General features: G+C 38.0%; 1 protein-coding gene across 10 annotated transcripts in view; it reads left to right on the top strand.

Annotated features, from left to right (window-relative positions):
• Positions 1–23,813, top strand: part of ADD1 (adducin 1) — a 65,474-nt gene extending 41,661 nt beyond the window's left edge. For 2 of the 10 annotated variants that reach the window (XM_058023800.1, XM_058023801.1), the window contains exons 7-16: positions 67–210; positions 362–460; positions 807–983; positions 2,905–3,249; positions 6,311–6,412; positions 8,197–8,286; positions 9,116–9,208; positions 14,871–15,027; positions 17,019–17,114; positions 21,335–23,813. In XM_058023800.1, coding sequence (XP_057879783.1) covers positions 67–210; positions 362–460; positions 807–983; positions 2,905–3,249; positions 6,311–6,412; positions 8,197–8,286; positions 9,116–9,208; positions 14,871–15,027; positions 17,019–17,114; positions 21,335–21,687 — 1,656 coding nt within the window. In that variant the 3' untranslated portion in view covers positions 21,688–23,813. Of the gene's footprint in view, positions 1–66; positions 211–361; positions 461–806; positions 984–2,904; positions 3,250–6,310; positions 6,413–8,196; positions 8,287–9,115; positions 9,209–14,870; positions 15,028–17,018; positions 17,115–17,850; positions 17,886–21,334 lie in introns of those variants that run through there. The other 8 variants (XM_058023805.1, XM_058023803.1, XM_058023809.1 and 5 more) reach the window with 8 other exon arrangements.
• The last annotated feature ends 151 nt before the right edge of the window (positions 23,814–23,964 follow it).

Below are 23,964 nucleotides of genomic sequence, written 5' to 3'. Positions count from 1 at the left end.
CATCACTATATTTTTTTCACATTTTCTGTTGCTAGAAATTAAATCAGTTGTTTTAATATTTCTCAGGTTTCTGCAATGAAATGTGGTCTCTTGCCAATTTCACCTGAAGCACTTTCTCTAGGGGAAGTAGCTTATCATGACTACCATGGTATTTTAGTGGATGATGAAGAAAAGGTGGTTATTCAGAAAAATTTGGGGCCTAAAAGCAAGGTCAGTATTTACATTTAGAATTAAAGAAAAAAAGGGGGGGCAGTATATTTGTGTGACAGGTATGTTCTTTAATCAATAGCAAATATTCTTTAATCAAGAGCAAGAAAATACTTGCCATACTGCTGTTAACTTTTTTTCAATGTTTCTCTAGGTCCTTATTCTCAGAAACCATGGCTTAGTATCAGTTGGAGAGACTGTTGAGGAGGCTTTCTACTATATCCATAACCTAGTGCTTGCCTGTGAGATACAAGTAAGAACTTTGATATGTTATGCAGTAATACAGCTTGCTGTATTGACCTCAGCTCATGGATCTAAACTAACACAACAATGTGTGATGTCACTATATTGTGGGGGGACACCCAAAACTTTGGTTTCACTGACAATATTCCAGTACTCTATTGAAGCCATCAATTTGCTGCCCATTAAAACAGATACTTTCAAAGACTTAAGACAACTTTTATACAAGCATATTCATTTATTTAGTTGCAAAATGAAGCAGATTTCTTCTGGGTTTATGCCAAGTTTTTAGAGGGTTTTTTGGTCGTTTTCACCCCATTCCCCACAAGAAACTTGAAGATGACTGTATTGTATTTCAGGTCCGTACCCTGGCCAGTGCAGGCGGCCCTGACAACTTAGTGCTTCTTGATCCTGGCAAGTACAAAGCCAAGTCTCGCTCCCCTGAGTCTCCAGCAGGTGAGGGTACTGTGTCCCACCCCAAATGGCAGATTGGTGAGCAGGAGTTCGAAGCTCTAATGCGAATGCTGGATAATCTGGTAAGGCAGGCCTTTTGGTCTCATTTTTGTATGATCATGTGTAAAAGGCATTTTTTAAAGCTGCATGTAGTTGGGAGAGTTCATACAGCCTGCAGCCTGTTCTTTCCCAAGGACTTGGGGACAACATGAAAATCATCAAGTGTTCTTTGTACAGATTGTACAGATAGCAGATTTACCTCTTATTCATAATCTGTTTGTTATTGGTGAGATCAGAGGTGATCTTGTGGGATTTGACACTTCCAAATCAGAGTACTGTGGTGCTTGCACTCAATCTGTATTTTCCCCTCTTTCCATCCTCTCCCAAAATGTGTAAAACTTTTAATGTATTATTAGGTGTGAGGTCCAGCATAATTTGACTAATATTCTACTAGAAGTAGAAGAGTTTAAAAGTACTTAGAAGAGTTTAAAAGACAGGCTTTAAATAAGTAAAAGCCTTCAGATAAAATAGTTTCAGTAGGAATCCATCTGTAATGAATGACCAGACACCAGCATTTACTATCCAGCTTCAATAGGAAAGATGTGGCTGGGCACAGCAGACTTCTTGTATCTGACTGGTACCTTTGGTAGATCCAGTTGGATTTCAGTTTCTCTAGGAAATACCAGTTTTATGTTTCTTACTGCACATAGAAAGCAGCATCGTAAAAGAAATGGCATTGTACTCAGTAGCAATGTAGGAATAGAAAGGAGCTTTCAGTCATACAATACAGACCCTTAGTATTATGATTAGCCACATATTGTATTGGGTAGTTAATGGTATTAGGTGACATATAATTACTCAAGATTTGTTTTGATCATTAAAAGTTGGAGCAGAACCCAAGTAAGACCTAAGGAGTGCTTAATGCATGAAAACTATAGAAAGCTAAGTCTGCATAGTTGGGGCTGATGTTTCTTTACAGCTGGCTTGATTTGGGAACTAAGCTATTCACAGTTTTCCTTTGAGCCATTTTGAAAATATTTTGCTAGTGGAAACTTCTTAAAGAAACTGTTAAATGTCCTTCTCATATGTTAAATGCTGAGCATAACATGAAAGAAAGCATGGGCAGACATGACTAGTGTGAATAGGGGAGGTTAAAGGTGGAACAAAATACAGTTCAGAGAAAGTGGGAGAGTGAAACAACATAAGGTTAGGGAGAGGAATGAATAATGGCATTAAAGTAGCATTCTTGAAGTGTTCGCTTGTATACTGTATGTTGATTTCTAGATGTAAAAACACAGTGGAGATCTTTTTATCTACCCTATCATAGGGTATGATAAAAAGATCATGTTTATGTCCTTTATTTAGAATTGTGAGAACCAGTCGATACCATTGATTACAGTTTTTAGAAAAGTGTAAATGAGTAGCTGGAATGTAGTACAAAGCAAAGTCATGGTTCTGCATTTGGACTTAAATCCAACTCCAGAGACTTGAACAATTACTTGAAAATTCTATGCAAAACAGCAGGAAGCACTAATATACTTTTTTTTTCCCTTCCTAAGAAAAGGTATAAAAAGGATTTTTTAAAATGTGTTATCATATTAAAATACAGGTGGTAAATTTTTTGCTCCACTATGAGAAGAGGCTGACGCATAGCACTGCTCTTGATGACCTTCTCAGTCACCTCAATGACTTTTTGCAGGACTACTGGAAATTCTTCATAAACGCTTAATACAATATTTTTGATGTTTGATCTACCAGAAATGGTGGCTGTCTTAAATTAGTGGTTCAGAAGTTACTTAGATTGGAAAGGATGCTAATGTAGCCTCATTTCCGTGCATTATCCCCTTTGACATGGCTGTGCCCACCATAACAGGTGAGCAGCCATGTGAAGAAGAGGTGGTGTTCCGGATTGGTTTTCACAGTTAAGGGTATCAGTGAAATTTCAGTTGTCTATTGAAAAACTTGGAGATATAGAAGACTAATTCTGCTGCTCTCCTTCTCCAGGGTTACAGAACCGGCTACCCGTATCGATGCCCTGCTCTGAGAGAGAAATCTAAAAAGTACAGCGATGTTGAGATTCCAGCTAGTGTCACAGGGTACTCCTTTACTAGTGATGGCGAATCAGGCATTTCCTCCCCCCTCAGACACAGTTTTCAGAAACAGCAGCGAGAGAAGACAAGGTGGCTGAACTCTGGCCGAGGGGATGATGCTTCTGAAGAAGGGCAGAATGGCAGCAGTCCCAAGTCGAAGACTAAGGTGTGGACGAACATTACACACGATCACGTGAAACCCTTGCTGCAGTCTCTCTCGTCCGGTGTCTGCGTGCCAAGCTGTATTACCAACTGCTTGGTCTGTGCCTACCTTACTGTTCATAGTTAGATGATGTAGAGCAACTTGGGGTGGCTGGCACTTAGAGGCTTTGGGAAGAAAAAGATAACTTTCCTAATTATTTTCTTCTTTCTTATATTAAAAAACATTAAATGTGTTTTACTAACCACTCTCATTTGTATTTGATTAGGTGTGACCTGTAAAAATGATCTTGCTTATTAATACTTAAAACTGCTTAAGACTTTGGAGCTTTTAATTTTTTTCTGTCTTTTCAAGCTATTGACCAAACAGATTGAATTATAGCTTTGATTAAATGGGTTCTGCATTTCAATGGTTTAATTAAGGACAGCTATGTTAGGGAGCTACTAATTCTCTCTGCATGAAAGCTTTTCAGTTCAAAATCAAACTAACAATTCAATCTTTTGTACAAACATATAAGAAAAAAATCAAGTTTCTACCTTCTGTACCATATACCAACTTAATCTGCAAGGTATTTGCAATCTTCTCTATGAGAGGGTAGAATTGATTTCAAACTATTTCAATCTTTTTCCCCACTTAAGCAGTTTTTCTTGTCTAGTTTCTCAGCTCCTTTTCCTGTCCTGTTTACTACATTTTTGTCTACCCCAAAGCCTCTGAGTGTGTTCCCAACCAGCTGCCTTCTGCATGTAGTGTTGCATGTAAGTAGATGGCCATAAATGGAAAGTCTTTCCTAAAGTATCAGCTGGGTGCGGCATGACTAAAGTGCAGCTCAGGCCATCAGCAGGCACTAATCGATAGATTCTGCAACCGGTGCTTTTCTTTTGTTTATCAATGCTGCTTACAGTTAAATTTTGCACTGAAAGATATGTTAATTGAAAAGCAGAAGTATCAACTGCTTTCAGAGGGACATCGTTAGCTGTTGGTGTATAACTGTGGGTTTGATATTTTCTTGGGCATATACAGAGTGACTGATCTGAGGGCAGGGATTTGCACGAATACAGCCTTTTGTAATGGTTGACCTCAAGCTCAGCCACAGGAGCTCAGTAGTACTTTGGTAGTGGTACTGTGTATAGTAGTAGTATGGTTACAGGTGAGTCTTAAAAATATAAAACTAGTAGTCTTGAAAAACCCACCACATTATTTTTTCCAGAACACCTTAATTTTTATTTATCCCTACAAAAGTCTGCTACACTCAGGGTTCTCTATATTTTCGATACTTTTATAAAATGATTCCTCAGGCAGTATGTATGCTGAAATACATATTGTTAACATGTAGAAAGTCCTGAAAAAACAGAGGAGCTCTCTCTGTGGTATTTTTGTGGTGTTCTTTTTGGTTTAAGAAATTAATAAATACATTTGTTGTTTGTACTATCAACTAAGCTAAATTATCATTTAACCCTGATTATAGATTTACCTTGATGAGATACAGTTTTGTTATATTGATCTGTAGTGATGCAGATTTACCTTGATCAAATAGTTTTACCATAGCTTAAAGCTATGTATATGTTTGGACCAGTTTGTGCTTTTCACCCTCAGCTCACAAAGTAGATAGTATTTCATATTTGAAATTATCAATGAAAGACTGAAGCAAAATTCTTCATCACAAAGTAGACTGGTTTAATTATATACTGAAGCAATAGATAATTTCATACAGTATAAAAGGTTCGTGTATTTAAATTTTTTAATGCTTGCTATTAACCTAAAGAAAAAGTGGTTTGTTATATTGAGGTTGTTTATATATATATATATATGTTTTGACTAAAAACTATCTTTAATAAAAAGCTGGAGTAGTTTTTATCTGAGAAGATAATCATCAGTGAGTATTTCACAGCTCCATGTTCATTCCATTTTTTACTTTACAGTTGCAAAGCATTTTAAAATTCTGTTGCTTTCTGAAGTCTGACAGTTTCTGGCTATATTATTGTTTCTTGAAGTTACTCAGGAAAAAATGCATAGCATTTGCTCAATAAACAGGTTTGCTTTACTGTTCGGTGCATTTTCTATGCAATAATGATTGGAATTTAGGACATTGTACAAAGTAAATATATCAAGATAAGCAGTTAGTTGTGCATCAAATTAAACAGGACTCCGTACTAAATGCACAGATCAAATAAAGCAACCATCTATGAAGAACCCATGAAGCGCTTAAAGCTTGTGTTTGGGATATTTTTGTAACCTTCTGAGCTATGAGTTATAAAATATTTGACATCACCAAACTGTTCCTTTAGGTTGCTGTGCTGGTACAGCTCTTTGTTTGTGCAGAAACTAATTCTGGTAACATCATTTTGCTGAAGTAGCTTATTTTAATGCAAAACTTTGGTGATGCCCACTCCTGCTTCACAGTACAGAATCATTCACTAAACCTGGATAGTGACATCACATTGCTTTTCATACTTCTGTCATCTTATGCTTTAAGTTTGCTTTGATGTTTGTTGGGTACCAGAGGATTGAATCAATGATCTCACTGTCTCTCTTGTGTTATTTTGTAAAAACAACAAGTGCAGAAAGTGAAAATGGCAGTAACAGGGTCTTAAAGCTCATGCCTTAGATCTTGCTGTACTTCTGTTTGGGTAAGGAATAGTGTCCTTTTTAAACAAGTATCAACTCATTGAGAAACTGCTTATTAAAAATGGCCTTAAAAATAAGTAACTATATTGGCATTTTCCTACTCCTGTCTTAATATATCTATTCATAAATTGAGAAGTAGGTGGTTTTTAGAAACACAGAACACTGCAGCTGTCAGTGTGGCCAAGTGCACAGAAAACCAGCTTAAAAACCCCTCAGTCTTCATAATCCCTGAACTGCACATAGGAATGGCATTGTTTTGGTGGAAGTTATTTGCAAGTTAACTGGTTCTCTAGTTGTTGTTGTTACTAACCTGACTTGATAGAATGGTTCTGATCTCTGGAAATGTATCTGAAGGTACAGTTTATATTACTGAAGAAGAAAGCAACTTAGTCCTAGGAATGAATAGAAGAATGCAATCATTGGTTCAGTTCTCTGCTCTGTATGATGCATGATCAACTGTGATGTGACTTTGCTGCTCTGAGTGTCTGTAGCCATTACAACAGTTCTGACTCTGCAACTGTTCTTGATGTTACAGTGGACTAAAGAGGATGGACATAGAACTGCCACCTCTGCTGTCCCTAATCTGTTTGTTCCATTGAACACCAATCCAAAGGAGGTCCAAGAAATGAGGAACAAGGTTTGTAATAGCAGTAAAAGAACTTTTTTTGGTCATTACTACAATTAAGTTGTGTACTTGTAATGAACTAACTTACTTTGCTATAATGGCATTTTGTGGGCTCAGTAACACAGCTCTGGTGTTGACCTTTTTCTTTATAACTAAATAATGAAACAATTCCTAAGTGTCCTGAACTCCTCTTGGAAAAAGTTGGTATTTCTGTTCACCATATGAAGACTTTTTTCTGTGATTAATTTTTCTTAGACTAGTTGCTGGGTACTTCTGAAACAACCAGTCCTGAGTTGATAGTAGTAATTCTGTACCCTGAGATCATAGTTTTACATTAGTGACCTGTTTTCCTGTTTTGGAAATACCAGTTGAACTTTTGTGGCCTAGACAAAGTAGTCTATAGAGCTCTTTCCATATTTCAATGTACTGTATTATAATACACTGTGATTGTTACAGACTTTATTATTTTGCCTTGGAACTGCAAGTTAATATTTTTGAAATTAGCTTGTAGTTAATTTTCCTGGTTTTGAATTTCAGATCTTCTTGTAGGAAAGCACTGAATTGATTGGGGTTTTTTCACTTTTTTTCTTTTACAGTATAAAATATGCCTTGGTATCTTGTTAATATTTAACTTGTTCTGGATTGTTTTGATACCTCTAACTGATGGCCACATGGTACATGAGAGTTAGTATTCTTCAAAGAAGGGCTGTGTGCAGGGATGCTAGCAGAATCTAAAATAATTTGTATATGGCTGACAGAACTTATGCTTGGCACTGTAAAATAATAACCACCTGAAATGAGAATTACAGTGAAATTTCCAAGCAGTTTCTTTGTGTTTCAAACACAAATATTGCTTTATTAAAAACTTGAATGAAGTGACTAAGTCTTCAAATTTTCTACTTTCTCAATGATGAGAAGGTTAGTAAACTAGAAACAAGTGAAAAAGATGGGGGAGCCTTGTGCTTTCTGAGATACCAAGTATTAATAATGCTTCTTGTTTGTGTATTTGAATGCATATATTTTTTATAAAGTCAATGTCATTCTTAGTTATAAAGTAGAGGTCTTTTAAGATGCATGCTTTTCTTAATTTATCTTGGAACAAGAACCAGAATATTTCAGAAATAAGTTTTGAGTCAGTTGTTATGAATTCTTTACCACTGAAGGATATCTGATTTAAACAGATACTACCTAGGTTTAGAGATCTGATTTCTGTCCCTCTCTTCTGTATTGAAATAACTGGGAGGTATTTAGGATGCAGCAAAGGGGTGTTCTTGAGAACTCCAGAGTGTCAGTTTATCCACAGAGAAATTATTTATATGTCCTTTTGAGGATATTATCCTGACTAGATGCAAAAATGGAAAGTTGTGCAGTGTTTTACAGTAAGTTCCATAAGATGATATTGTGGTGCCATATCAGTAACTAATGGCAACTGACTTGTCAGGTAGAATAGACAGACAAGTACAGAGGTAATATTTCTATTTCTCCTCACTTTTCCAAACTGGAGTTGTCTGTTAACCTGTTTTGCTATCATCTAGTACTAAAAAGCAAAGGACAACACCTTCTGTGGTACTTAAAGACTAAATTCTGAGAAATGTGAGGAAACAGGCAGGAACCTGAACATTTATGTTCAAGTGGTGTTTATAAGCTCAGCTTCATTTGACAGCCCTGTGGCCACAGCAGTTAGCACTGGTGGTTGCCTATTGGCAGGTTCACTCACCCTTTTTTCAAACACAAAAATGTGATCAACTTTTCTCTATTGATGTGATTGTTGTTCATTCTGCTGTTTTCCTTTACAGATCCGAGAGCAAAATTTGCAGGATATTAAAACAGCAGGCCCTCAGTCACAGGTTCTTTCTGGGGTAGTTGTGGACAGAAGCCTTGTACAGGTGAGAGTGTTCAATTCCTAAAACTATTAACTTAATCTGTAATATCCCCTGCTTTCACCTAATATATCACTATGAAATTGTTCTTTAATTGGCAGAAAGTAACTGTTTATAAGGTAAGTCTTAGAGGTAACACCATTGTCTTTGCAAGAGTGCTCAGGGTCAGAAATCTAGAGGCTTCAGCCATGTAGCCCAAGCATGTCTGTGGAGGATGCTTCTTGGTTTTTTTGCTGAATGTAATGCATGAAATTCAGAAGCCTTATTTATATGGGTTACATTCTTGTTCAAAACTAGTTGGGCTTTGTGACAGCTTTTTGTTTGTTTGATTTCTGAGTTGATGTATCTTGAAGGATTAATACTGGGCACACCAGGCTCACTGTGGGGCAGTAGTGCTTTGTGTTAAATAAGGGATTTCATGCTTCATAATATTTTATTTGAAGAGCAGTTTGGGAAAAAAGCTATTACATCAATGACACTTAAAAGCAGTATATCTGGATATATAAAAAACTATAAATCATAGCTCCAAGTAAAGTAAGAATGAGAGCTGTACAGTTATACTGTATAGCTGAATAAAGCTTTTTATATCCAAGTGCTTTCAACTGCCCCAGATAAGTATTTTCTGATAATACTTTTTAAAGATTGGCAAGTCTTATCATGACCACAGCATTATTCTTGTTGGGTGTCATACTGTGTGCATGTCAATTCATTGTCATATGCAATTTCATCTACAGTTACTGTTTCTCTGCATGTTTTTAGCAAGCACCACAATGCTTTGGTTGATGTTGTACAGCCTGGGCTCGGTTTGCTCTGTTTACTGAATTTACTGTTGCAGGATGCTCCCCTCTCAGACTGTACGGAATCTATTGAAGGGCTCGATCTCACAGAGCAGGCCTTTAGTCCCGCTAAATCTCTGTCTGTTAGAAAGGTACTGCCCTGTCCTACTGCTCTAAATCCTGTTGTTCACCCTTCATTTAACCTCTCCTTACCCTGACCTTTTTCCTCTGTAAGAAATTATTTGGCTAGAAAACTTTAAAAAATGAAAATAGATGGATCTTCAAATTATGTATATGCGATGATGCAAACAGTTACTTTACTCTGTTAAAGCTGTCTTAAGGGTCTTGATTTTGTCTATAGCTGCTGAGAAAACACCTTTGATGTTAAGGTGCTGATCAGGTCCTGCATATAGAGGATTTCTTTATGCATGCTGTTAGTGTTGAATTATTCTAATTTGAGATCAATTTAGAGTTAGCTGATTACATCAGTGTAATTCTGAGGAGACTCTGTGTTATGTGACAAACACTGTCAACTCTTGATCCCAGAGCGCTGGATGCCTGGCTTCCTCCATACTTCCTGCAGTTAGCTACAAGAGTTGCTAAGTAATGCCCCACATGTGCAAAATCAATTGGCTTTCACACTTGTTGTCATGTTTGTGTTTGCATAATATCCATTAAATACAGAATAAATTCAAGAGGTGTGGCCACGTTGGGGTGGGCAGTCCTTGGCTGACTGAATGGAGTGGCTGCACAGTGCAAATAATGTTTCTTACAGCACATCTAGTGTAGAAGCACAGTGTGTAAATAAGCATCAGTGCCTCCTCTGCTCCAGTGTTTCACCTAAAAGATTCTTAAATCTTGGGTTTAGGTTGTGCCTAAACACCTAATTTCAGAATAGCTTCTGCATGAAAAAAAATATAGAATACTTCGAATTACATCATTGTTGGAAACTTGTGGTTTTATAACTCTTTCTAAAGTGTAATGAGCCAGTTTGTGTTATAGATATTTGGATCTTACTGAGAATATGATGGTCATGTTTTTCACATTGCAGTTTTTGTCCATATTCTGAAAGAAAAAATAATAAAACACCTTTTCTGGGTTTAAGACAAAAAGTAAAATAAAGCCAAATTCTTTCAGGCAGTGCATGGCTTTTATTTTCTACTTAACCATACCTTCAAAGTGAAAAATTACTTTTATGATAGTTGTCACAACAGAGGTCTTTTTTTAATGCTGATATATTTCAAGTATTGTAGTCAAACAATGACACAACTTTTCTATAAAAGTAGTCAGATAGTTTACATGCATTTTCACAGATGGCAGGGAACCAGCAAATAGTCTATTAGTTATGTGATTTTGTCTAGTAGTATCCTGTTAGGATTTAGATGTCCAAATTGTTTCATTTTTTTGTGGTGTCATGAAAGTGCTTTCTGCCTGAAATAGTGTGTAAAATTAGATCACAATGTAAATTATAGGGGTAATTATGAAATAAAAGTGGCCTATTTCATAATCTTTATTTTAACATGGTGGATTGTGATCTGAATGCTTAATAATTTCCTGTTTGGGGGGAAAAAAAAGAACAACCCAAGAAACAGAACCAAAACAAACAAGCAAAAAAACCCCAAACTAAACAACCTTCTTCTAAAAAATGTCACCCAAACCAGAAAATCCAATGAACCCAAAAATAACAGCAAAAAAAGACAACCACCAGAGAAATTTCCTTGAAAGATTCTTCCCTAAAACAGTTGTGTTTTGTGGAACAGAGGAAGTGTAAGCAATCTTATGATGCCCATGCAAACCTCACCTGAAAATTTCAATGAAACTGAAGAATCCTGTACATCAAGGAGTTAGGGACTTTTAGGTACCAAACAATTAGAAGTTGTCAGTTGACAAATTCTTTGACACTCAATGACAGTTCATGTAATTGCAGTGACACAATGTATTATATTTTCAGTTAACATTGAGATTTATACCAAATACCAATGCACACTATTTTGGATGCAGAAAGGCCTCCTTTTGTACAGTATGCATGTAGTGCTATGAGCTCCTGTGCCTATGGCTGCAGCAGTGAATACTCCATCTTGCCTTGTTGCTTGCTTTATCCATGTTCTGAGAAGTTCTGGCCGTGTTGCAACACAACCTCTTTGTGCATCCTGTAATTTTATTCCTGGTCAGACTTGGTTAACCAAGCTTCTGCTGCAGTCTTTGCTGATTGACAGGGAATGTTGGTTATTCTTACCACCAACCATTCTGCAATCTCATAAGAAAATAAATTCACATGAATTTTCAGTAACTGGGGAGTCACCCATTTTGGGTCTCTTCCTTTAGAATGGAAATTCTGTGGCTTTGCTCTTAATGCAGACCCTGTCAGTGCTGTCCCAGAGGTGGCACTGGGTTTCAGTGGTGACCTCTACATGAACTGTACCTCAGGAATCTTGGTGTTTTGGATAAGGGCACTGCATTAATGTCTGATTGTGTTAGGAGCAATTGTTAACTTAGACCATTATGGTGAACTTCCTGTCTGATTGAAAGAAGAACTGGCATATATAAAGTGCCAGTTTTGGTCATATTTATCCCTGAGAACAAGGTGAAGTGCTTGCCTGTTAAATAATGGTCAGTTTTGAATTTTTTTCTAAAAGCCAGGTTTGGTCTAGAAGTTGCAAAATTACTTGATTATCTAAATTTTCATGTAGGAAGTATGAGATCCATGTTTAATATGAAGGCATATTGCCTATCATTAGCTATAAATGGCTCTCCCTTTGTGTCTGTGGGAGTGTATGCCCTTACAGAGGGAAATGCATTCTCTTCATTAATAGAATCCATCCTGTGTTTCTGACACTGGAGAAAATGCTGCTGATATTTGAGTGCATACACATGTGATCAAGTTTCAAATAGTCATCTAAATACTTCTGGAATCATCATCAAAGTAATACTAGGATCAACCTAGTTTATGGGAATTTATTCCCTCTCTACAGGCTCTTTAATACTGGAAGCAATTCCTCACCAATTTTCTTGCTCACTTTTTCTGAACATTCTTAGGATTCTCTGAATGGCATGGTCAGGTTGATAGCTCTGCAAAGTCTTGTCTATTTTAGTGTCACATTTAAAAATTGGAAATATGTTCTGTACTGTCTTTTTAGTCCTTTATACTTGTTTTCTTTCTGTCCCACTTTTCATTTTGTGTTGTATATTTTTATTTCAATTCTTAGAAGGCTGTTCTGTGGCCTATTCTGTGAAATAAAACATATCTGCTTTTTGGTTTGGAAGTAATGATGGTTTAGAGTAATCATATTGGTATAGAGTAACCATATTGTAGAACTTATTAACATGCTACCGTAATTTATTTCCCACATAAACTCAATACCTCTACCAGTATCATTTTCATTGGTGGCCTTTGAACAGCTTCCATATTATTGATACTGAATAAAACTGGATAAAAAAAGTTTTTTAAAATAAAAGTTAAAATAAACATCTTCCTTTCTGATCTCTTGTATAATTTTTCTGCTTTTATGATCCAGCGTTGTTGCCTCTGATCTTTTCAGTGCTGCTTCTCTTGGGTCAAAGCTACTCAGCAAGTGCAAATACTGTTTGCATTGATTGTGGGTGTTTTTTGTGAGGGTTTAATATTGGTTTCTTTTTTTTTTTTTTTTTTGGCTAATAAATGTGATAAGCCTGATTTGCTGCTTTCATTCCCGGTATTTAACAAAGATAAAGTGTAGGAGACACTAAGTAGGAGAACATGTCATGCCAGTGCACCAGGCATCTGCAAACTGCCTATCTTGCTGTTTGTCACCATTAAATCAACAGGAATTCAGTAACGTTCTGTTTCATTAGAAATTGTTCTACCCAGTGATTCTGGATTTAATTTGCAACTTTCAAAGAGATTCTTAGAAATTCCAGGGATACTAATGGGTACTGTGTATCTTGTTTCTCTCTTGTTCCCAGAAATTTCTAGAAGCTCTGCCTGAGATCATGGCTTTACAAGGCCCTGCTCCTTATGCTGAGTTTCAGTAAAAACTGTGGACTTAGTTTGAAATGTGGGCAAAGACAGAAAGGGAAATATAAAATTTCCATGAGCATCAGTTTTCTGCCATCATTAAAAACTGAGACCTGTAGTTTTAGTTTTGAATTTCCTATAAAACAATTAGGATTTGTACAAAGGCTGATGTTTCCCTGACCCTTTTATGCATTATCTTCTGAGACAAGCTGTTGCTGTCAAATCAATGCTTCATGGATATAGTTGAGAAAACTATACTGGCATTCTGCATATAGAATGAATTTTCCTCTTATTTTATGAAGAAATGGAAGTGATCTGTAATGTTTTAGAGATGTTTCTCTCCTGCAGTTCCTTTCAGGAACTTTCCTTTCTTGCAGTGGAAATTTATTGTTAGGCTGTTTGTTCTCTGGTGTTTGCTTCCTGAAGAGCAGCACAGATTCTAACAACCATCTTACTTCCCTGGGTTGCTCTAGACCAGATTTCTGGAGATCTCTCATCAGGCTTTCAGAACTGCTCTCTTGTCCTCCTTCCATCCAGATATCCTTGTCTGTCTCCTCTTTGGTGCTGACAGCTTGTCCAAAGCAGCTCTTGCCATCCAGAACACATTCTGTCTGTTTGCATCCTCAGTTTTACAGTGGCCATGCTGTGCTTGTCCATGAAGTGTGGACATGGGGTGGAATGTTTGTCTCTCTTTAGGCACTGCATATTTTTGAACTGTGCTTTCTAATGCTTTCTTCTAAATATTGGTACAGGCAACACTGAATATGGAGATGACTTGGGTCAATCAGTGGCCCATACCTCTTGGGTAATGGAGTTCAAATTTCTCTTTTTTTTCATAAAGAAGACAGTTTGGGTGTCACCATGACATGGGGCACAGGTCACACATCAGTTGTTAACAAATTAGCGTCAGAGTTCTGTATGTCCAGTGGAAAAAACCAAATGCTTAGACAAGTTGTTTGAGAGATAGAGCAGCTATCTCCAGGCAAGCATTTTCTGTACCTGAGAAAATGAAAATCCAGTGGCTGTAGCCTTTACCAAAGGATTAGAGAAGAAAAATGAAAAACTTTAACATTAGAGAATCTCTGATGCAGCTGCTTTTGTCCACCAGAACTTACTGTACTTAGACTTGCTTGTTATATTTTTATTTGTATAACTTTTTGTCTGGCTTATATGACAAATGTTATAGATGTAAATATGCTAACTTGTATCTGATTACAGTTAACCTTAATTACTTTAAAATGGCTCATAATAAGCTGTTAATCTGGTGTATACAGAACATATACAAGATGGCTTTTTACTATAACATCTGTTAGGTGTAACGTAGTAGCTGCAAGAAATAGCTTTTCTGTTAAAAAAATACAAAGCAAAACAAAAACCCAAAGCAAAATAATTAAAAACCAAAACAAAACAGAAACAAAAATACCCATGAGCTGAGTTCTTGACCCTTTACAAGTATTCTGTGCCCAGACTGCCATGCAGGTGGGACTGGTATCATGTTTCTTTTGTGGTGAGAAAAAGAAACTTGATCAACTTTTGTGACTTCAGATATAATTCAGCTAGACTGTTTGGCTGCTATTTGATTTACTGCTTAATGGTGGATATTCCCTGGTGGAGACCTGTTTTCTCCTTTATATTAACCTCCTGTGAATCACATTAAAAAAAATCTGCAATAGATTTTTTTTTTAATCTAAAAGAGGAAAAAGTAACAATTTCCAGGTTATGTTTTTGTTTTGTTTTTTGTTGCTTTGTAGCCTCTATACCTCTAAAGGTTCTGCAAGTTACTGCTTGATTGCAGATGTATCTTAATTTTCTTTTACCAGGGAGAACTGGTGACTGCATCAAAGGCAATAATTGAGAAAGAATATCAACCCAAAGTCATAGTGAGCACAACAGGACCAAATCCCTTCAATAAACTCACTGATCGAGAACTGGAAGAATATCGCAAAGAAGTAGAAAGAAAGCAGAAGGGACCAGAAGGTTGGTTCTCTGTGTGTGTTTTTTCTGCAATAGACTGTAATACCAGCAAGTTTCTTAGTAATTGGAAGGTGGGTTACCTGCAAAGGCCATGGATAAATTACCCAGCTTTTGCATGTTTCAGTTTTTCCAGTGTGAGTTAGAAATTTGAAAAGTATTTTAGAGATAAAATGTGTGATCTAAGTGTTTTAATGTGTTCTGTAAAATGCATAGATCTCACTCAAAAATTGTCCTTGTTGACAAACTGGGCAGTAGGGCCAGTTACTCCTGCTGGTAGGAAGTTGAAAGCTTCCATCAAAAAGGTGTTTTGGTACTGGTTTTGTTCTGCTTTGTTTCCCTTGCCCTAGAGCCTAGGCTAAGGTCGGGGAATGATGGTACGTTGTAGCAGCAACACTGCAAGTTTTTAAGTCCTTGGAATCTATGGATTTGAGAAATACATTGAATGGAGAAGATACAGAATAACATTGATTGTTGCTTGGAAATGTGACATCTTGTGGGGACTTCTACCAAAATGGACTTTTTCAATTATTCTAGAATTATGACAGATTTGTGCTATAAAAAGAGGCCGTTGCTGCATCTGAAGTGGTTCTCCTGCTTTACTTTTGAATAATTTTAAGGGGTGATACTTAGAATACTTACCTGTTTTGAGGTTTTGAATCTGAGTGATGCAAGAGTCCAAAGTGCTGTTTCTTTCGCAGTGTGTGTTCCCTGCAGTTGCTTTTTGGGACCACAATGTAGGAACCCTTGTGTTTGGTTTATGAAGTACTGAGTGGGATGGGGTGGGGGGGATGCTGTGCTGTCATGCCTGTTTAACTGCATACCTTTGTTCTCTCAGTAACAATGCCACATCCTTCTTAGATAAGGTATCAAAATATGGAGACACTGTGTTACTGAGACAGACACCAGCTGGGGAACAGAGTGCAGTGCTTAGAAATCAGACCATCAGTGAGCCAAACACGTCAGATAAAAAGTCTCTGGATTTGAAAGGCAGATCAAACACCTTTCAAGGAGCAGATACGAAGACTTTGCAGGATCGTGACGTATCATCACTGTCTAAGTCTTTAGATAATGTTCAGTTTGCTGCTGCATGGGTTTCTTGTCAGACCATGCAGCAAAGCATCCCACATCTAAATGGAGAAGAGCCAGATGGGCAGAAGTCCTCCCATAAGGAATTTCATACTGCAGTGATCAAAGCATTAAGGTCCGATCCTGACCTTTTGGCTGAGGCCTCAGGTATTACTAACATGGTACAGCTGTGCTTGCAATCCAAGGAACCACCTCTTTATCTACAACATGTGGAGATTCTGTCAGTTGACTCTCATCTGTGGGACTGATTGCACTTCAATTGTGTAGGTGAACTGGATGGAACAACGCTTTAGTGTTGTTCCTAATATAGTGTACTCTATTAATGTTTTCCTTTGGATCTAGGGCTATTTAAAGCTGGAAGCAAGGGGAACCCTCCTTACTAATAACAAATAACTCAAACCACTGTGAAATCTGTTTGGAATCATATAATTACTGCATGTTTTTCTAATTACTGTGCAGTCTTCTTTTCTTTCGGGATGCAATTTTGTTTACTCCAAATTTCAGCAATACAAAGCAAGCAAAAGAGAGTTATCTTGTGTAGGCCTGGTAGCATATCCCCTCCTCCATATATTTTTATATATTCCTTGTGGTTTTTCTTCACAAGTTTTCTTTATAACAGCAGCATAAACCAATTCCTAAATGATTTCATTAATCATGACTGCTTAAAGAAAAACAAAAACCCTCCCAAAAGAGCTACAGAGCACAACAGCAACTTAAACAGTTTTGTTAATATCAAACTGTCGCTTAATTTTCTTTTGCTTGTTTTGGTATTATTTAATATCCTGGCAGAATTTTGATTCAGAAAAATGTATTGATATCTTTTGTGCATGGAGCAAAAGGACACTTGTTTTCTTACATGCAGAGAGGTTTTCTTTGCCTTTTTAATTTCCCTTTGCCTACCCCTGCAGAGCCTTCAGAAGATGGCAGGCCACAGAAAGAGAAGAGCCCCCCTGACCCCAGTTCAGCTCGCACTCCTCCCAGCACGCCAATTAAAATAGAGGAAGGTACGTTCTGCTCCCTGGGGGCTGGGGGAGCCAGGAACTGCATCCATGACTGATGCATGGAGTACATGAACTAGAGCTAATACCAGTCAGTGACTTCTTGTATTTCATTGTTGTACTACCTGCAAGGTACTCCACTGAACTGTGAGTCTAACAGGTTTGTTTACAATAATAAAGAAGTGTGCATTAATATAAAGACAAATTTCCATCTCTTCAGAATTGTCATCTCTTGGTGTTTCTCAACTGATTTACCTTTTTGTACATTTTCTGCGAGGTAATTGCTCTTATTAAATGAAATAGTGTCTGATGGTGAACCAGACACATATCTAGATACTTTGGTAAATCTTCTTCACTGATTGCACATTTCTTAAACATTATTGTACTTGGATTACACCTCAGTAAATATTTTTCCTACTCAATTTTAATGTATATTTGCTTATTTGCTCACCTTATGTCATAGTTTTAACTAAAGTGAGAGCAGGGCTGCTGAAGTTGCTAATTCCCTAAAAAAGGGATAAAATTATAATCTTGATCGGGTGTAATCCAATTATTGTCTTGTTTCCCTTACCTTGTACATTGGATATATCACGTGTCTGTTAGTCTGCCATTCACTACTTCATCTCATTCTGTTTTCTACAAGAATGGTTGCAACCATTCTTCTAACGTAACACAATGGCTGTGATGAATGCATAGATTCTCTACTTGTGCTTTTTTCTTCTTGTGGCTGCGTTACAAACAGGAGATGGATATGCTAAAGAATACCTGTTACCATAGTAAGTATCATTCCATACTCTGACCTGCTTTTGTGCTTTGCTTCACTCTTGCATCTTTGTTTACTAAGATTTTTTTTTTTTTTTGGTTTTGCTTTTTTTTAAAAAGCAGGCTTTTTCAGTTGAGATGTTGAGTTCTTTAGTTCTCAATTCCATGTAATTCCAGGCAGTTGCAGTTCTCATGTTAAAGCACACTCCCCCTTTGAGACAGACTGTGAAAGTCACCTTCTGTGTTTCCATATCTGTGTGTCCGATTCCTCAGTTTAAAAAGGAATAGTCTGAAGCTGCCTGGCAGATATAGCTGAAACAGCCCTGGGAGTTTCTGCCCCAATAGTTTGCTGCTGCCCACACAGCTTGGGCCAGGTAACAAAATGGAAGAGTTCCTAATCTATTCCAGAGCAAAATCCACTGATATGCATTTAAATTTACCCAGCAGACTTCTGCATGGAAATGGATATGGGACTACTCCTATGTTTTATGTCAACTGTAGGGAATTCAAATTCCAGCCAAGGAATAACAGCAAGTATTTGGTGGCAGCAACTTCTACAGCTGTTTTGGCTAGCTCTGCAGGGCTCCTTCGGATTATACTTTAAAGGAATAAGGATGTTTGTATGTCCTGTTATATCCAAAAGTCAGTGTGTTTGTCATAGGTGTGAAAGTCAAACTATATTGTAGACACCTGTGATGTTACTGATCAAGTTCTAAAACCTGGAAGTTCTTTTAAACAGGGAATTGTGTTTGACAAACTCTTCTAGTTGTAAAAGTTTTCCAGGACAAACATACAAAGCTTATTTTAGAGAATAACTGGAAGTTTGTATCATGGTGACTTTGGTTGGGAGAGGTTCTATTGAATGGCTATGTTGTCAGTATACAACCTCTTCTCAACTTTCATTCATCATATTCTTTCTATTTAAGTATAGCTGAAATCAGTTAAGTGTTTTTTAACTCAGTGATAGCCTAGTTTGTATGTTTGTCCACATTGTTGTGTTGAAAAAAAAAAAAAAAAAGCCAAACCCCATAAACATTTATTTTCATAAATAATCTGAATTGTAAACACACACCAGTATTGATGTTATGCTTTAAACTCTTAAGCCACAGTATGTATATATATATATATAAAAAATAAAATGAGAGCATACATGTAAATGTGATTATCTTAAAAAAAAGTTTAAAATGTTGAGGTGCTGCCGAGTTCTTAAACTGTAAATAGGTTTTCCAGCAAGAAATATATTTTTAAACATTTCTAGTTATGTTACTGAAATCCATCCAGTAGAGTAGCAGGGCTTTTACATGTTGTGTGCTGGATTAATTGAATGTGGAATTGGTAAATCTTCTGAATTCTAGTAAAATATTGCCCTTGGCAAACTAGATAAACAGATGTTTGCTTGATTCCAGCATCACATTAATCTGTTTATTAAGGATGATGGGATCTTGACTAACTGGGAAGGATGGCAGTCCTGACTTAATGAGTTACAAACCCATTTATATTTATTCAATGCTCAGGCCAGCTGGCAAATGCTGTTTGAATGCCTGTAGCTTCCTATTCTTTAATTTGAAGAATCTCTAAACCCTTTTATAAGATTTCACAAGTACCTTTTAAACTTAATTTTAAAATATAGAATAAACCTGACAGTCCAATATGGTGTCCGTTCTAAAAATTGGGCCAACTAATGAATAGAATATAATATTTTTACTTGGAAGGGACTTACAGTGACCATCTAGTCCAATTGCCTGACCCAATTCATGACCAAAAGTTAAAGCTAATTGTCCCAATGCCTCTTGAACACTGACAGGCCTGGGGCCTTGGGCAGCTCTCAGTAAGAAGGAAGCCTATTTCAATGTCTGACCACCCTCTCGGTGAAGAAATGCTTCCCAAAATCCAGTCTGAACTCCTCTGGTGCAGCTTTGAGCCATTCCCACACATCCTGCCACTGGATCCCAGGGAGGAGAACTCAGCAATGTGCTCAGTTAATTCCTGAAAAGTTAAATCCAAAAGCAGGGTAGTGGTAGTGAAGAACTGTGACTGGTGTTTCTTATTAATGTGTGTCTGCCATACACAGACAGGCCAAACTACAGCTTCAGGAGGCAACTTGTACTGTACATAACTACTTTCTCTTTTTGCTCTGATTTAAATCCTGCCTGCATTATAACTTTTAAATGCTAACTTGTGCATTCTGAGTGGATACTAGTGTGTGGTGCTTATTTAACCTATTAGAAGTTCATGGTGCTCTAGGCAAAACATGTTTATTTCCTAGCAGGTATTCACAGAACAGAGCCCTCTAAAATATATCAGAGAATTATTAATCCCATCTGGCAGAAGTAAAAAGAGCACTGTCATTTTTATAGGAAAAATGTGAAAGTATCAAGTATTTTCTGTAATTTCTTGTGAAAGCCTTCAGTCTTTTCAAATTAAAACAAACAAGACCTCGAAAGGAGGAAAAAATAGTTGCCTTTCATTTGTGCCTCACAATGAGCACGGCCTGGATTTTGCTCTAAATTCCTCCTTATGTAACCTCAGTGGGGATGGATGTGGCCCAGCTCCCAGGACCCTGCTGGCTGCAGGCACGGACAGCAGTGCAGGGAGCCCCACAGAGTGCTCCTTGTTCAGCCCATGCCCTGAGAGCAGCCCTAAACTGAGCATCCTAAAGCGGCACAGCCAGGAGTGGGGACTGTTCCAGTTGAGGGAGGAGTGGTTCAGTTCCCCTTTGGACACACAGCCACCACTGGACTCTTGATGTTGCCTTTTACAGGGTGAGTTTGGCTCTTGACATCACATACAATAAACAAAACAAGCTGTATTGCATAACCTGCTGAGCTCATTTACTTTGATAAACTACATGGATTTTACTTATAGGAATCCATAATATGTACTCATATCTTGCAAAAAAAAAGTGAAGCCTTTGTGATAGGAAGTTACATTTTGAAGCAATATCTGTTAGATCTCATGGAAGAATGTTATGAAAATCTCTTCATTGGGATTGTAAATTGGCAAACCAACAATTTAGAAATTAATGGATTTGCATATATAGGATCACTGCAAATCAGCAATTAGTTTTATCTCTCCAAAAGAAATAAGAATTAAAGTATTGAATTGCAAAACACTCTACTGAATGCCAGTGAAAACTGTAGGTTTAATTCCTGTTTTATTGTACAAAAGCATTGTGTTGCCTGCAAATATCACGAGTAAAACAGGGGAGAGGTCTGAACAGTTACTTTCTTGCTGATGCAATTCAGCTTTATCTGTTCTGTGTGAAGAAGCTTAAAAACAAACAGACCTTTGGAATATCTTATTTCTTCTGTGCCCAAAGCTGGAGAACAGCCCTATTACAAAGGCTCTCATGCAAAGTAAATATATTAGTTTCTTGTAGAGCGCGCTCACCATCCACTTGCCTCGCCTGCCCTGCTCCAGGGACACTTTTGTAAACTGACTGTTGCTGTCTGTCCGTCCACCAGAGACACGGCAGGACCAGACCTACAGAGATGACAGTGATGCTGCAACCTTCAAGCAAACCCTCCCAGATCTCACCCCCGATGAGCCTTCGGAAGCACTCGGCTTCCCTCCCTTAGGGAAGGAGGAAGGGAGATGTGATCATGACGTGCCCAAAAGCCAGACGGAACCACCTGCAGTGGAAAATAAAGAACCCCAGTCCCAACCCACTGAAGAGCCAGCAACACCAACGGCTGAGGAGGGGACAGCAGCTGATGCAGGTAGTGATGAATCTCCAGGGAAGTCCCCATCGAAAAAGAAAAAGAAGTTCCGCACTCCTTCCTTCCTGAAGAAGAGCAAAAAGAAGAGTGACTCCTAAAGGCCAACCCACTGCAGAAACACTGTCATATTTTAAAATCCATTAACCACTAGAATGTACCAGATCGTACTGAGTGTTTTGTCTTACTATGTAAATGAATGCCACAATTAATCCAACCAGCCCCTCAAGTTATGGCTTGATTGTTTAGGGTTATAACCAGAAACTCATGTCCAAAAAGGTGCTAATCCTGTGTGTTCAGCAGCTGCCACAGATCTGAGCCCTAGTTTGTAATCAAATGTAAATGACTTCCATGTGGAAGGCATTGATTCGCTATTTTTAATTTAAAGCCTGCACTGCTTTGCAAAAGAATATAAAAAACTCACAATTAAAAATAAAACACCCATTGCTTACCACAAGAAGTGTTCTTTCCAATATTCTGTTCCAAGTCACAGGTAAATTTCTTAAAATTTTGATTTTTAGAGAGGATGCTTTTGCAGTGGTGTTCTCAAGGGGGGTGAATTCTTGAACTGACATGTAAACTTCTGCAAGCTTGTGAATACAGGTTGTGGTTTGGCCAAGCTTTGAGGCTCTCCATTGCTTCCTCTCTTTCTCCCTTCTCACTGTTGTTACAAAGTGAAGGTGTTTTTCACTCTGTTTTATTTTATAACTGGCTGGTGAAATCAGTCTTTGTCTAGGACTGAAATGTCCGTGGTGTGTTCCGCTCATGTCGTGTGTTCAAAGAGCCCGATCTTGGCCTGGTTTTTTTTCTTTCTAGTGAATTACAGTTTAAGGGAAATCTGTCTTTGCTCTTTCCTCAGTGAGTCATGTGGTGATTTGGCTGTTAGAAAAGGTTAAAAAGTGACTGAAGTGAAAGCTGGTGGTGTGGAGCATGGGCAGGTGTGTTTTGGGCCTTAGCACAGTTTTTTCATTCTTTTAAAAATCCCTTTGTTGCACATGCAGTCTTGCTGTGCATGAACCCCATGTGCAGCCTTTTGTGTTTGTTCCTTCCCACTGACAAAAATGTAAATGCATTACACTGAGTATTTCACCTTGTTTTATAGTAATTATATTTTCACTTACAAAAGCTGGCATTTCTTTAAATCTTTTTGTTGTTGTTGCCAGCAGTCAAGTGCAGAAATCCTGTGTAACCTTAAGGTGTATTTTCACCGTTTGCTATAAATGTTTGTTTAATGTGCAGCATGGCAAATCACTCTCGCCACTGAGTTCACTATTTCCCACTTATTGCCATGCTTGTGTCTCTCACTAATTACAAAAGTAGTTTAAGATCAGGCAGGTCAAGCTTGTGGAATTCTCTGGAAAGCGGGCGCCGTTCCCCGGCCCAGGGCCGGCGGGGCAGTGACCATTCTGGTTTCTAGAATTTGCATTTTGGGTTCAACAGCAGCAAACCCCAACACCCCGCGGGGGTGAGGGCAACACACTAACTCACAGTAAGTGTCTGTAACACAACAGAACATGGATGTAACCTTTTAGGACAATATTAAATGTTGCAATTGGTAACCTAGCAGAGAACTAATGCCTTACATTGATGCAGCAGAAAGCGCGGAGGGCCGGCTGCGTGGAGCGGCTCTGGGCGGGCAGAGCAGGGCCCGTGCCGGCGGGGAGGTGCCGATCCTCGGGCTGGTTTTGAGCGGTCAAGGGGAACAGCTGGAAGTGGAATTGAGCTGTCAGTGTTCAGGTGAGAACTGAGGGGTCGAGGTGGCCGCTGGGGCCGTGGGAAAGGTGACAGGGCCGGTGTGGGCCAGAGCAGGCGGGCGCTGGGCAGGAGCCCCTGGACAGCAGCACACAGGCAGGACTGCATGGCACGAATGGCTTTCAGCTTCTGCTCTAACATTGTATGTCCTTGTACACTAGGAAGCAAACAACACTTATTTTGCTAAATTGTGTTTTATTGCAGGGTCGTAACTAAATGACTAATTGCTGTATGTTTCAGTTCTTTACTGAAGTCCCTCCATTTATCTTGACCACATATGCAATGACTCTTAATTTCTAATTTTGTAGTCTGTTCTTTTAGTTCTTTGTATTACAATATGAAATGTAGTCATGTATGGTATGGTTACACACTTTGGGGCAGAATAAAGTCCTGTATTTTTCTTTCTTTCTTGTATCATTAAGTTCTACTCACAAATAAAACTCTTGAAAAAAAAAATCATGCTCTGCTTTCAAAACTTGTACACTTTTATTCTGTAGCCTCATTTGCTTAGATTTCTTTTAATGATTAAGGTGTTGATTAGTGATGGCATTCCTTCCCAGAAAATACTCCAATTGGCTGTGGCAGGGCTCCCTTCCCAGAGATTCCCAGCTCAGCAGTGGGCAGAG

The sequence above is a fragment of the Melospiza georgiana genome, chromosome 5 (assembly GCF_028018845.1).
Source record: "Melospiza georgiana isolate bMelGeo1 chromosome 5, bMelGeo1.pri, whole genome shotgun sequence".
NCBI classification, from domain to species: Eukaryota; Metazoa; Chordata; class Aves; order Passeriformes; family Passerellidae; genus Melospiza; species Melospiza georgiana.
Note: the sequence above shows the minus strand (reverse complement) of the source record. Positions and strands in the feature narration are given on the sequence as shown.